General features: G+C 43.6%; 1 protein-coding gene across 1 annotated transcript; it reads left to right on the top strand.

Moving 5' to 3' along the window:
- The first annotated feature begins 12,137 nt into the window (after positions 1-12,137).
- LOC124215022 (fatty acyl-CoA reductase wat-like) lies at positions 12,138-15,047 on the top strand. The gene is made up of 10 exons (XM_046617876.2): positions 12,138-12,245; positions 12,394-12,533; positions 12,600-12,722; positions 12,792-12,917; positions 13,062-13,222; positions 13,293-13,402; positions 13,590-13,788; positions 13,996-14,238; positions 14,356-14,613; positions 14,751-15,047. The coding sequence occupies exons 1-10, from the start codon at positions 12,197-12,199 to the stop codon at positions 14,827-14,829; spliced, it is 1,488 nt and encodes a 495-aa protein (XP_046473832.1). The 5' UTR covers positions 12,138-12,196; the 3' UTR covers positions 14,830-15,047.
- The last annotated feature ends 309 nt before the right edge of the window (positions 15,048-15,356 follow it).

Here is a 15,356-nt window from a genome sequence, read left to right as displayed (position 1 = left end):
TTCAGAACGAAGAGTCGCGTGCGAGGCAATAAGACACCGATTTCCAGTAGCGATCGTCGACAAGCGGCTCACGTAAAAATGGGTGACGAGTGAAACGGCGGAGGATAAAAATAAATATAAACAGAAGCGGCATTTCAACGAGTGGATGAAAATACGAGTCGGGTCCATTTCGAGGGCGGGAACTGCCCGGCATAATGCCTGCGCAGAGTCTATGAATAAATCCTGCAGGGATCACCGCGGGATGAAGTTGGCATAAGAACCTCGAGATGGAAAAGGTGCGGGATACACGGTGGAGTCGAATCGAGAGTGGAAGTGGGGTAGACAAAGGTAAAAGGGATAAATGCAAAATAAGCCGAGAAGCCGTTGACTCCTGACTTTGAAACCGGTCTGACGCCCGGTCGAGTCACGGGATTGAACCCGCGAACTGGAGCGTGGAGGCGTCCATTTTATAAATAGAAATGTGCCCAGCTGAAAGGCTATGGTTGGAAAAGTCCTCGTACGGTACGATCGTTACTCATTTATCGCTTCTGTCAGAACCGAGCTTCCCGACTGTCAACTTGCGGTGAGTTTAGTTTCAGGCGAAGGATTTCCTCCAGCACTTCATCTCGAAACGGGGGCTAAGAAGGGAAGAAAGAGAAGGAAGGAAGGAAGGAAGGAAGAAAGGAAGGAAGACAGGAAGGGTGTTCGCAAGGACGATCTCGTCTGCAGCCTCGCCAAATCTATTATCAAGATTGAGTCCCTCGATCTCATCACGAGAGCGTTATGAATTACTAACACGCCTTGGATGGCGGGTGAGGAGGGTGCGGTGTATGCCTCCTGAGATAAATATGAGGTGCCATTATCCTGAATAGAATAGCACCAATTCCGATGTCACCTCAGCGGGACTGTGAGATGGCCTGGTACCTTTCCTCCATCCCACCGGGATCCTTGTCCAAGAGATCCTTGTACGCGATGCGGGATTCCGAACCATCGACGAAAGTATAGGTGCTTCGATGAGAGGAACCGACAGACGAACCAGACGGATATACATTTCGAATCAGGTTAGAGAATTCCCTCTTTAAAAGACGAAAGGGATATCAAGTAAGGAAGGAAGGAAGGAAGGAACTCTCGACCGGCCTCACAAAGACCATTCCGAGGCACGAACCGTCGAATAACATGCAAATTCAATATACCAAGGCACGTCTCCTCAAAGGGGCAAAGACAGTAAAAGTCCAGACTGACCCGACACAGAGGCTGGATCAACCAGCGGTCGAGTTGACGCAGAGCTAGCTGGTTGGGAAATCGCGAATGCAACCGCTGCCACTAGCGTATGTCGGATAATTGCATCACAGCTGTATCGAGTCTACGATGATCTCCGTTCGCCGAAGTCCATGGTGTGAATTCGTGAATGCGCTGGATTATCTTCGCAGATATGGACTCATCTGACACGTCGCATCGCAGACCGCCGGTACGTGGATTTTCTACCCCATAGTTTATCACTCGACTTACGATTTCGAGTGACACCTGCGGCCGGAGTCGACGTTCGAACATGAACGTCGTGTGAAACAAGCATCGTTATTCGTGTTGTACAAGTATACGTTCAAGCTCACGTCCTGCGATGTACCTACATTGAATGCAAAGCATCACCGACCGGATTTTGGGAACACCGTCCCGCCCACTCACCCAATAGAAAATGGCACAAGTTGACCCTTTGGTGCTGGCCGGGGACACCCCGAACAATGGTCCATTGTTACCAAATCACAATGTTCCTTCGCGAAACATGTATAATACACGATTCAGATTTGTTACTGAATTATCGCAGGAGTTCAAATCTCCGGCACTTAATGGCTCGAATATTATTTCTCTGGCGCGGTATTTCAGGACACCATAGTCACAAGTTCTAATTGATGCTGGCTTTAATCATCACGCGCACATAAAAGCTTTCCAGCTCTATGTGGGACCCACCAATTCCAAACATCTAACGAACAGTTGTAAAAGACCATTCGGAAGTTTTTTCTCCAACTGATGTTTTCGTATCGATGCCGTACGAACTTGATCGCAACAATGATCCGAATTATCGTTAGTCGTAGTTATGGTGCTATTAGAGTAAGCATTATCGAACGTCGAACTTCGCAGGCCGCGGTTACATTCTTGCATAAATAATCGCCGTTGGGTATTCCTGAGCCGAGCACTTTGACGCTGCGAGTCGTAATGCACAATTTAGAAAATTTTGTGTAATAAAAAAAAAAAAAATGTGCATAACCGTAGCTCGCGGTCTTTCAAGGGTACTCTCGAGAAGCAGAAGTAATGTGGTTAGTTGGATGTGACAATGGCGAACGGGACGGAGATAAATTAGTAGCATTGCGAGTTTCATCGTCGAGTTACAAAATTTGTCGGACATGAGTCGCATGAACATTCGCGTGTCGGGAGTTACCGCAAGAAAAACTGCAGCTACCTTGTTCCGAGTGATTTACGGCCGGCATGTCTCGAGGTAGAAGCTCGACCTCCGCATCGCCGTATCTTCCTCACGGCAGCTTTTTTGAAAGGATGCAGTTTCAACGGAGCTTCCATTATACTCTCATTAAAGAAACATCCGCGCCTCCTTCGCCGGGGCAAAGAATGGAAGACCGTCGGACCGACGGGGCGGAACTAAAATTAATTCGGATTCGGCGTTGCCGATTGGGTTATCATTAAAATAAGAAACTTGCCACTCACCTTCCTTCCATCGTTTTGCTCACCGTTGCATCCAGAACTTTATCATCCACCGAGATTTTAGTTGCTGGGTTCGATCGTCTTTTCACCATAAATTTCACCATTAAATCACGAGTTTATAACTGCTTACAAGATTCCTAGCATCGGAATCCGCGTTGGAGTTGCTACTTTGCTCCTAGTCCCAACCATTCAACCGGCGAATAAGCTCGACGCTTTGATTTGAAGCGGGAATAACGATCAGTGAGCGTCACGGAGTGAGGCAAAGCCGATGATTAAATTCCAGCGGGGTTCCGCGTCTTATTGGAGACGGCGCCGGCGGCCTGGAGGCGCTTCGATTTATGGGAAACGGCTAAATAAAACGTCGGCCATCCTCTCCGAGGCTAGGAAAGCTCAACACAAGGCTAGCTTTGGATGTTAAAATAAATGCTCCACTTACGAGATCGACGTAATGACTCGACTAATCCCTCCGACTGTTAGCGTCCGCTTCCAAGTTTGCCCTGTTCATTTGGGGTGGCAGAACACTTTCTGCACGGGTTGCTGACAGCCGGATTCACGCACCACAAGTTTGGCGACGCCACGTTTCGCTCGTGGAAGTCAGGTGTTAACATTTTTTATCGCATTCAGAGTCCGACCTCATTCGTGGATTACTTACATATACTCGTATGCAAGGTGGTATATTAGAGGTGGCGTCGAAAGGAACCAGAAACCGAATAAAGAATCCTGCAATATTCTTCTACCCTTTTCCTCTCTAATTCATAATCCAATATTCACTCCCGCTTCCCTATCGACTGCGATTCAGAATTGGACGGTGGATGTGGAGGACGTTGTTCAGGAGTAACCAAAGACTATTTTGAAAGCGATCATCAGACCGGGTGAATGGCCTATTGGCAACCTTTCTTAGCTAGTGGTTGCTGAGGTTGCGTGCGGCCTAACAATGCCTAGGAGAGCCATGCATCCTGCAACATCGCCGAGGCAATGGGTCGGGGAAATAAGAGGTTTCCAAGAATGGAGGGATTAGCTCTTTTTCATGGGGTAGGGCGGCCAGTATATTTTCAATGACAATGGGTTCCTCCTCTGCGGCAGGAGGCGCCAGGATAATGGCTTTGGCCACTGAATATTGCATCTACACCCGGAGTTTATTACTTCTGGAATATACTATTCGCTCTGGGAAAGCGAACATAAACAAGGATTGGTATTGACGTTTGTCGGCCGAAACGAGTTTTGAATTCGTTTTGATGTACCGAACCGCGAAAGCGCGTCGTCAAGTTCAGTTTTCCCTTCAAAGTTTCTTTCGATTTCCTTTGTAGGGACGCGTGTTTTCTTTCCATGATTTTCACTCCATTTTTTTCCGTGCCCAGAATAGTTACGAATCTTTTTTTCTCTCTTTCTCTGCCCGTGTGTCTGTGACACACGGAATGATTAAAAGGCACAGAAATCGGTTATTTTTTATACTGGAGAGGCAACGAAATGGCCACCTTTTCATAAAATAAAAGAAAGAAAAAAAAACAAAATCCATTCGGCTTATTGTTAGCTCAGAAAATGAGAAGCAATCCTGTCAAAGCTCCTTTGACGTGGCCGAGAGTGGATTCGAAAATGCCCGCAAAAATCAGCTATCAAACGCGAACAACGGCGAGCCGACGTTTGTTTCGTCGGGTTGGATGAATTTTGACAGGTGAGGTTGCGTGGGCAGTTTTTAGATATTCGTACAGCGTCCGGCACGTTCTCTTTGTGCTACCTGCGTGTTTCCTGAATTTGAAAAAATATTTCCAAATACTGCAGCGCTTCAAAGCGGCAAAGAACACTCGTGCGTTGGCAGCTTTCAACTGCGCTCCCGTTCACAATGGTTCTTCGGTTATTCAGAGGTTCGCAAATTTCCCAACACGCGGTGGAGAGGCGTGGAATTTGACCGTGTTTAACGGGACAATAAACTCTCGGGAGTAAAACATATGCACTCATTTTGCTCCGGTGAATCAGAACGCAGACTTGCGGAAGACTGTGCAAAACTGTTTTGGTCATGGTTAAAAATTAGTCGAGAGTGTAGAGGAATAAAGTTGAGAACGACGACGCTGAAAAGTATCGTACATACAGACTGTCCATTTTACCCAGCGAAAATCCTCATCGCGATTATGTTCGGCTCGCCGGATTTCCATGCCAGTGCTACGTGTATTCCGCACTCCATTATGCTCTGGATTCTGCAGGAGTTTCAACTTACCAGGTTCAATGCTGCAGCGCTATGACGCGGGCTAGCTGCCTTGAACATGGATTTTGTATGCTTCCTAACTGCACGTGTGAAGGGGGACATGAAAAGAGAAATAAATCAAACGATAATTGAAAGCTTATAATGATCGGATCAAAAACACCACGAGTTCAATGATTTCCTACGCTCTAATTATACAGCCTTTTTCAAATTGTTGATATCGTAGCTCGTGCTATTCGAATTTGCTCAGATATGTCTCAGTCACATATTAGGAATGTCGGTTCATTCGATTTTACTATCATTGGCGCAAATAACATTGCTAGAAATTTTTTAAAACAATTTTTTTCAGTTTTTGTAGCTTTCGATTCAGACTGTAAGTCCCATTCGTTTTCGATGAATGTATCAGCATAAATCCACGTGGTTCATCCGCACGTGCAAGGCCTGTATGATCAGCAAAAGCACATTTCTGTATGTAATATGTTTTTTCGAGGAAAACGGATTAATTACGATCGGATCACGTGGCTACCCTTTTCACCAGTGTCACGTGGCGAAATGACTCAGGCTTCGATTGCTGTATACAGTTACGACATTGTATTCACTTGAGTCGCATGATGACGGATCGGTTGCTTTCTGTTAGCGGGGAAAATTCCCAAGCATACGTAGAATTATGGCTCGTCTCATCTCGGTTGAAGTTAGGTTGAATTACGTGTGTGAATGATCGCTTGAAAATAAGGTGACGTGCTTTTGGTAAGCGGTTAAAAGAAAACAATGAATTTGAAAAGTTGAGGGATTTCTCATAAATAAATGTTGGGGAGCTAAAAAGCCCAAATGAAATTGGTTAGAACTATACTCAAGTTAGGGGGTAGCTGAGCCGAAATGAAATGTGGGTTATACACACGTGTGGGCAATAGGTCCCGTCCTTGTCGTAAAAACTTTTTGCTCAACCTTTTGAAAAGCTATACAGGAATTAGCACTTTCGCAGATCAGCAGCTCATATCCACCCGTCATGCTCGAGCTTTCGTATCCTAATTCACTTAGCACGTATACGTGACGCCTCGAATGGGTAGGTCTGTACGATTAGTTCAATACTTCAGTGTCAACGAACGAAAAGCAAGAGCAGCAAGTGTGCACGTGGCTAAAATTTTGGGTTTGGGTATACGAGCTGATGAAGTAGCTGACCAATTCTTCACAAGCCATTTCAAGGCAAGTTGAAGAGACTGGAATGGAACAAAAGTCCATGATTTCACGTGTCGTCATGATCACGTGTGCATCATGTTCAAACCAAAACGTGCCTCCTCCTGGTTGTCAAAACCAGTGTGAATCCTTCCCCGTAACGAGAACTTCTAAGAATACATCTCATCCGGTCTAAGTCCCATGCAGTTTATTATTCCGTTGCCTCATCTTCTGCTTAAGGCTTCTTTGTTGTTGTTTCTTTTAGTTCACCTTTCTCGCTTCGACGGGCAAGTTCGTCGCGATGAGACGTTGCGTGACTTGTTAGAAACGTTGACGGTACCTAGATATATCGAAGCTCAAGGACCAGGACCATGATTAGCAAAAAAACAGGCGACGACAACGTCGAGAAGAACGACAGTTTTTCCAAGTTTCACCGCTGCAGGCTGACGTGAAACGGAACACTTTAACGGGGGTTGAACACCGCGTCACCGCATCTTCAAGTACGGGCACAAGGCGTGTAGCATCCTTCCGCAACTCCCCACACACTACATTCATACCAGTCAGCTCATCTTCTCCGGTCGATGCTTTTGAAATTTCAAATAACAATACACTCCGATGGTGCTCGGCAGCTGCGGTCCAGACTCGCAGGTAAAGGCATCTACGAACGTCTCTGCCCGACACGTTAGGAGCTCATTTCTTGTCTCAAAAAGTGGGTTGGATGCCGAGTCGACACCTGTGTGTGTGTGCGTGTGTGTCGGCAGAGGAGAAGCTCCAGAGCGCATCCCCGTTTCCCTCTCTTCTCGCTCCATGGTTCATCTCTCTTCGGCCGAGCACCTGCCTCAATTCTTACCTTACCTCGTTTCGTTTTAGTTTTTTCCAACCCTCCGGCTCCCTGGTCGACCAGTAGTCACCACCTGCGATTGTCCGTCCCACTCACACTCTCACACTCCGTGTGGTCTAGGACCACCGAGAGTTCCGTGCTCGCGGCATCTTCCGCACGCAACCGTAATCACGGGTTTTTTTTTCCCAGTAGAATCGTTCACCAGTGCGAATTTTCTCCATGTTGGAACGGCCGGTTACAGCAAGCTTTGCGTTCAGCACGAGGAACGCCTATCAATCAGGCGCTGCGTGGTTTGCTGGCACTTGATGCGGACCCTCCTTCACGAGCACCCATCGCGCTGTTAGGCGTCGGAGAATTATCGGTTATGGAAAGCCATCATCCTAGTTGAAAATCATTATCCAATCAATTTCACCGCTGCGCGCAATTTGTTTGATTGTATAGGTATAACAGGCACAGGAACAGAGCGATAAGATCCTGGTACCACGTACGTCACGCTTGAGTGCATCGGCTGCACTCAACTTGCTGCCAACGGACCGTCGAGTGATGTTCAAACGAATGATTTAAACTGATAATCTCTCCGACCATTTGCCATGTCGCTAGTTTATCGGCGTGTTTTCAAATTCACTAAAACCGGCCGTGACCGCATCAACCGGGCACTTCCCTCTGGGCATCGAACACTGTTCAAAACACGTTGTGAACTTTTATAGACTATAATTCAATATCAATCTAATTGCCAGAAGTATCTGATCATGAGTTTCCAAACTTGGCGCAATAATTATTCTACCTATCATAGTCCAAACCATGCATTTTTGAACAATTTTAACACCGCAACTTCTTTTTTGCAATAAGTCTGTTTTGAATTCATGTACACGCGGTATATTTCACGACTAATAAATTGAGTCTATTACCCGTAAAACAGCGGTTAGAATTTCATCCTGTTTCAATTTTGTCTTCACGAATGACGAATAGTGTCGTTCTTAGCACTTGTACAGACTTCTGGATCATCAGTAGAGAGAGGCCTGAATTCCGCTTTAAAATTTCGTTTGCGTACACGAAGACACATACACATACGTGTAGCAGTCTGCCCGAGGCCTAGTCACACCTCAGATTCTTTGGGGACCGGAAAACGTGGAATCCAGGAAGGAGCTTGCGAGGGTATAGAGAAGGCTTTCCGCGCTTGAGGATCCCCCAGGGAAATGTTGGTGTACACCGACGTATTTACCGTTTAAACACACGACGGGCTTCGTGTTTTCAATAAGCCCACGCTCTCCGGGAGCCTGTGTTGCGTTGCTTTGACTCTCTCGCTCCCTATCGCGAAGAACACATCATCAATATTGCAAAGCGCCTATAGTGGGATACATTGCCTTACCGACCCGGTCTGGTCGGTGGTAACCGAATCCCTGTAGGGTAAATCGCGGTGGCCAACTTGATTGGCCGTCTCATAGTCAGAAGCGTCCATGACTACGATGAAATAGTCGAATTTTCGGCCAAGTTAACAATAAGAGAGATTTCGAGCTGCGGTTACCAGCTTTTACAAGTTTTTGCGATAAGAAAAAAATGCAGTACTGGGTATCAGAGTGAAAATGAGTTTTTTAGCTGTAATCAGAAATCGAACTATATTTTCTTGTACCTATCGTGATAATTCGCAGTTGGTGCAACGAAAATTGATGTTAAGGATTTATTGGATGAAAAGAAAAAAAAAAACGCAGTAAGCTTACCTACTAGCTGATTCAATGCTGTAATAACCATTGACAAGTATAATTTCAGTAAATAATTACGTGTAATCATATTTACTTTAAATTCAAATAATATTTGAACCATCATTATTGTAATGATATCTATTTCACTAGATTTTCTAGTAACTATGAACAATGAAATTTTGTCTCTGTGCGAACGAACAATTTTTGGAGCGTCTATTTGATCGAACGGTTCGACCGCTAATCCAGCCTGTAAGCCCGATGGGTTACCAACATCGCCAGCTCATATTCAATCATATCACAGCTCGCGTCGCTCGCCGGCTGAGGATAAAATTCAATTTTTTATTCATCAGGAGCTCGGAATATGATACGGTTCGCCCAGAGAACTCAGGTTCGCTGTTTTAATTAAGTAAAAAATATCGCGCTGGTATCTATGACGGAAAAAAGTTCCTACTTTTTAGTTATTTTATTACGGATCGTTGCCACTCTCTTTTTCGAAGCATATTTTTTGTGTACCAGTTCGTATTCCACGCCAAACTTCATCATTATGGTTAAAAAGGAACAAGTGATCAATCCCGTATAATATTAGACCAAATTATATCGCTGTGAAAAAGTTTTAACGAATCTGATTAATCCTGAAAAAACCGGTAACACCTGCTATAGTAAGTAAGTTTAAACAGGTATATCGAAATTCTGTTTTACGAAAAATATTTTCCATGCTACGGATAGCTGCACATGAAAGGCCAAACTAGAGGGTAAATTATCCTGTTTTAATCATTACACCACGAAAAAAAAAACTATGAAAGTTAAAAAAAAAAAAAACGATCAAAGTAGCATTTAGTATCGTCCAGGGGCGGTGGATTGTATATTTCCGAAGTGTGGAGCTGAGTGTAGGTGTGGGGAGGTTGATTTGGTTCAGCATAAAACAACACCGTTAAACTTTTCAGTCTGTTCTATAAAAAGTACACTTTCGATTCACGTTGATGTACCGAAAGTTGCTTTTCTGCAGTTGTTGAGGTTGATGAATTCGCTCATCAGAAAGTCGGTATCTAATTCTTCAGCTATATCTTGGTGACTACGGATTATAGCTACCACGTCCGAGTGATCAAGCAGCGTCGATGATATTCAAGTAATTGACACAAAATTGAATTTTTTGAAACTGCAGATATCCGAGGTGTGGAATTCCACAGCTACTAAATTTTGAGGTGTGGAGTGCTCCACGTCTACTGTAGCGATTTCACCCGACCCTTGATACGGTTACTGAGATTACATTTACAGATTTTCCTACTACATACGTTATTATCGTACATTTGAGTAGGTAGTTGCATAAAATGAACACGGACCGAAAAAACGACTATCGTATTTACGACGAATGTGGCACCTTGACGGCAAAATTGAATTGAGTTGGACTTTGATAGCGATTGACTCAATCTACGCAAAGATGTTTATTCCGTGATGTTACTTAACAGAGTCACGATGATACCAGATACGACTTGAAAAGTGTCAGAACATACCCTTTCAGGATGGGGCGTTACAATAAATGAAGGGTTGATAGATATTTATTAATGATGAAGTATTCTAATTTACAAAAGTTTCTAATAGTGTTATATCGTACAAGGGATAGATGCATGCACATAGAGCTGACAGGGATACGCGTGTTGTAAATAACAAACTGATATATGCAGCGCGTATCAATGCATAAGTGCAGTCTCCCTGCCTGCATCCATTGGGTTTATCCTTTTTAAATAAAGCGTGCATGTAACGATATTTCCGAAATAGTTCAGATTCACAGATTAATCGATTAGTATGAAACCAGATAGAAACAAGATGTAGATTTCATAAATCACACGCAGACAAATGATAAATATCAAATCTCGTTCAGTAGAAATCTTAAACGAGGATTTGATTCTACCGTCCTTTCAATTTATGCGAGTCCTGAATTCCATGATATTGAATATCCCATAATTCAGTGATTATACCCATGTTATTTTAATCGAATAAACGGAGATTACGTAGAAACTCCCAAGGTACCTTCAACCTAGTTGTATCATTGAAAGTGTTTCTTGCATCCTATGCCTTCGAATAAAAAATTTGAATTAGGCCCGGGAAAGTAACTCTTGACCCCTTGAGATTCTTCTCTGCTCTCCGATTGAAATATTCATTGTATCACGCAATTAGCGTCCAACTGTAAAACAAATACTGAAACTAACCGAAGTGTCTCGGACTCTGCGTTCAGGTACCTGCGTATTGCAAATGCAGTCGCGAATTAGTTTTACTACCTTGTTTTTGTCATTCTAACTGTATAATACAGATGAAGCAAATAAAATATTTCAAATTTGAATGAATGAAAATTTGGGGGCGAATCCTTCGCGTGATTAACGAGATAACGTGACTTTTAATGAGTCCACATTCGAGCATTTGACTAGTAAGCCAAATGTCTGTTGCTGCAGCGAGGTTTGTCCAACCTTGCGGTCAGGTCGCGGTACGTTATTTTTTCTCTCAGTGCATTCATCGCACCGACTGTGAAAGAATCATTGACTATTCATAGATCAGATCCTTTCGTATGTTTCACTCTCTACCGTCTTCATACGGGAGTCGTCAGCACCTTGATTCTGTGGATGATCTAGAGAGCATTTCATGGATTTTCCGTACTATTTGAGGAGCCATAAATTTCCGTCCGATAGTTCCACTTCACCTGCGGACATCAGCAGAGATACTTCATCATGAATTGGCAAGATTCAGTTGAACCTTGCAACATGTATTCTTGATGAAAAAAAAATTCAATTTTCCCCGATCGTCGTCACCGAAGTTCCTGCGTACTTTCACCTGACCTGACAACGTCCAAATGTGTTTATTATGCACTGGGCTGTATGCTTCAACTGTTAGAAAATATTGCGTCACCAGTGATCAATTCTAAAATTTATAAATACCAAATGGACAGGTAAAGATGGAACAACTATACAAACATTTCCTGACTGTAACTGAAAAATTGGGAAAACATGGGGATGGCAATCCTCTCAACAAGTGATCTCAATATATCATTACTTAACAGTTGATCATTGCTTTTGATTACTCATCTGTAAGTAAAGATGAAAATTTAGAATCCAATCGTTCGAAATTAAGGTCAAAATGGCTGTACAGGAATTCCCAAGCAATTGACAAGTGATCTAGTTTTATGATCCCTTCGCAGAGATCGATCTTATACAAGAATTCGAATAATTGACTGATATGGTGTTTCAATTTAATAAGCGTATTCTTGAAGTAGAGTTGAACAATGATCTTCATCTACCACAAATTTTCCGCCTGACCTTCAAAAGTGTCGTCTCACGATTCACCTTGTTCCCACACCGGTGACGTTGTAGAAAATAGTTAAAGTTTTCAAGCGGAAATTACTTTTATTTTCCGGTCCTATTGTGAACTGACTCTACCCAGGAAGCTACGACGTTGTCATTTTTAATTCGCATTCGTTTGCACATTGTACAAAATGTGTGTGAGATAGTTAATAAATTTACATTCGTGCACGTGGTATCTCATCCATAAGTAACGCGAAGTTAGCGACGACGCGAAGAGTTACTCCGGTACCGCAATAGAAGAAACATGTCAGAAATACGACAGTTTTACGCAGGTCGAAACATCTTCATCACCGGTTGGTGCCGTTCAAATAACAAAATAAAAATAATAATGTCCTTCTCGAGGGACAAACATTTGTTTGAATTATACCAATGAGATTGTTTTTTTGAATTGTGGCCCACGTTCAATTGACAAAGAGACTTACATTTACTAAAAATTGCCAGGTGGAACCGGTTTCTTGGGTAAGGCACTGGTGGAAAAGTTACTCCGAAGCTGTGAAGAAATCGGAACCGTCTACCTTCTGGTCCGCGAAAAGAAAGGAAAAACTACACAAGAGCGAATGGATTCTCTGCTTCTCGAACCGGTGAGATTTGCCAAATTTCTTGCAATGTCTGAGCTGGCGATAAATCGCGCATGTATTTCGCTGCAGGTGTTCGACGTTTTGCGGACCAGCTCTCCGGACTTTTCGAAAAAGTTGGTTCCAGTTGCCGGCGACGTAGCCTCCGAAGGACTGGGATTATCGGCAGAGGATCGCGAGCGCATCGTCGACGAGGTTCGCAGGGTGCACGTTGACTCTTCGTATCCACTTGTCGCCCCCTAAAAAGCGCCGAACTCTTTTCAGGTATCCGTCATCTTCCACGCAGCTGCCACGGTGCGTTTTACCGAAAGACTGGACAAAGCGATTCCCTTGAACGTCAACGGCGTTAAATACCTGCTGGACATTGCCAAAGCGTGCAAGAACCTGGCGGTGAGAGGATTTTTCCAGCGTCTTGTAGCGGGGCCGATGCACCAGCTGTGAATTATAACTTCGCCTCGCGATTCACGGCGTCTCCGTCACTTCCAGCTGCCGAACGTTTCAGCTCGCGATCACCTTAACCCTGTTCTGTTCCAGGTCGGCGTCCACCTGTCAACTGCTTTCAGCAACTGCGTTCTCAGTAGCATCGACGAAAAGTTGTACGTTCCGCCATTGAGCTACAGGGAGGCGAACGACCTCTGCGAAAGCTTGAAGAACACCGAGATGTCGGAAGGCGACGTCGAATCCTTTACGAAATCGTAGGTTTTTCAAGCGGGCTCGTCGTGGGAGTGCGTGACTAAGGATGGTGATCAAAGTGTTCAATTGCAGAGTCTTGAAAGGATGGCCGAACACTTACACCTTTACCAAGGCTATCGGCGAAGGTGTCGTCGCCGAATTCGCTGGAGAATTGCCGTTCGCAGTTTTCAGACCATCGATCGGTGATATTCTTATTCTATGATTATTCTTACCATGACTAAAGTGAACATTGCATCCGAAATTCCACTCGAGTCTTGCATAAATCCAAGAATGGGTTGTAACTGAGATCAAACGAAGGTTACATTTTTCTTTTCCAATTGTTGTTGTTACAATCATTGCTTGTTAAAAGAGGACAATAATTTTTCCTAGTGATTAATTCATACGAGGAGCCAATGCCGGGTTGGATTTCTGGCATTGCTGGGTTTCCAGCGATTACATGTGCATCTGGTCTCGGCTTAAATCACATCGGTTTCTATGATTCTGATGCGAGAATGGACCTAGTTCCAGTGGATTATGTCTGCAACGCTTTAATTTCTTCCGCTTGGGAAACAGCCGTCACTAAAAAAAGGTAACGTCTTCGAATGCCGATTCATACCGCCTTTTATACATAGAAAATCCAAATATAAATGCATTTGCATTATGGAACACACATTCTTCACAAACTAACAGAAATGGAAAATTAAACAGATAGAGGTATCGCATGCTTCAAAAGTTATTATGTAATTTTCGGATTAGTAAATATCCGGTGACGTACATTTGACTCGTTTGCTTTCAGGCACCATGAGAATATTCCTGTCTACAATTATGTCGGCGGAAATGAGAAACCCATCACTTGCGGCCAGTGCATAGGGGATTGCATGCGTTATAATAATGAAAATCCATCAGTGCAATTGATCTACTATCCTTTCATGGTCATAACAACGTCAAGATTTGTTTTGAGTGTATTACAATTTTTTCTGCATACTGTGCCGGCGTTTGTAATTGACGGCGTCGCAAGATTGTTAGGAAAACAGCCGCGGTAAGCTTGAAACAACGATACCAGTATCGTCTTTGCCTAGTAAACGTAATTGCATGTAGTTTCGATTTATTTAGTTCGAGCCGCACTCGTGGCCTGAAGGATCGTTCATTATTTCAGGATGCAAAAGCTTGCGACTATGTTAGGGAATGCGTGGATCACCATAGGATATTTTATGACGAAGGAATGGGACTTCGAAACTCATCGAGTTCGGAGCCTTTGGCAACGAATTGGGCCTACGGACAAGAAGGAATTTCCTTTCAGTATGCAAGAAGTCGACTGGGAGAAATATTGTATACGTATAGTTGGCGGTCTCAAAAAGTATCTAGTAAACGAACCTCCTGGAAATGAAGAAAAAGCGAAACGACGATATATTTAGTAAGTAAAAATTAGTGCCGAGTTACCGCCTTGATGATATATTAATCGCGGTCAACGAATCATCGTTGATTGCAGATCATTTCGACGGAAGCAAAAATATACCCTGAAATATGATTTTCATTCCGCATTTATTACAGCTTTTACATCGTCCATTCGATGGTTCGTCTCGCCTTATATTCCTTCGCTCTTTGGCTCGTATGGAAAATATTTTGGTAACACGGCGTTCCGCCTTGTTCGAGAACGTACAAGATGATCACTAGGTTGACGAACGCACCGCAAAAAGTAACAAAGAATTTCGCAATATTTCGCATGAATTGGGATTAAAAGTTGTTGATATGTTGGATCCATTGACACTAGCCAAGCAACGCCCTCCGAAACAAAAAACTCATGTTTAATCGAATAAACGAGGCGTGATTCTGCTGATTAGTAATAAATTTGATATCCTGCATATTGTTCACGGAGTTTCTTTTCAAACGTTTTTAGATTGGGTTTTGCATAATTAGAATGATTCCTAATCTGTCAATGACCCCAATATTCCCAACTTGCGAAACAATGCCTAGCGGCAGGAAACGACCCGGGGTCAACTGAATATATTACGTAGTTGCGTATAAGAATTAACATGTGTACAAATATATTATTAGTTTCAATAGACTCGTGGTAAACAGAGGTACGAAGATACGGTCAGGGGTAGCGGAACGTGTATTTCCGAGGTATGGAGCTGGTTGTAGGGTTGGGTGGTGGGG

The sequence above is a fragment of the Neodiprion pinetum genome, chromosome 3 (genome assembly GCF_021155775.2).
Source record: "Neodiprion pinetum isolate iyNeoPine1 chromosome 3, iyNeoPine1.2, whole genome shotgun sequence".
Classification (NCBI taxonomy): Eukaryota; Metazoa; Arthropoda; class Insecta; order Hymenoptera; family Diprionidae; genus Neodiprion; species Neodiprion pinetum.
The sequence above is the reverse complement of the archived record's forward strand: the minus strand, read 5'-3'. Positions and strand labels throughout refer to the sequence as shown.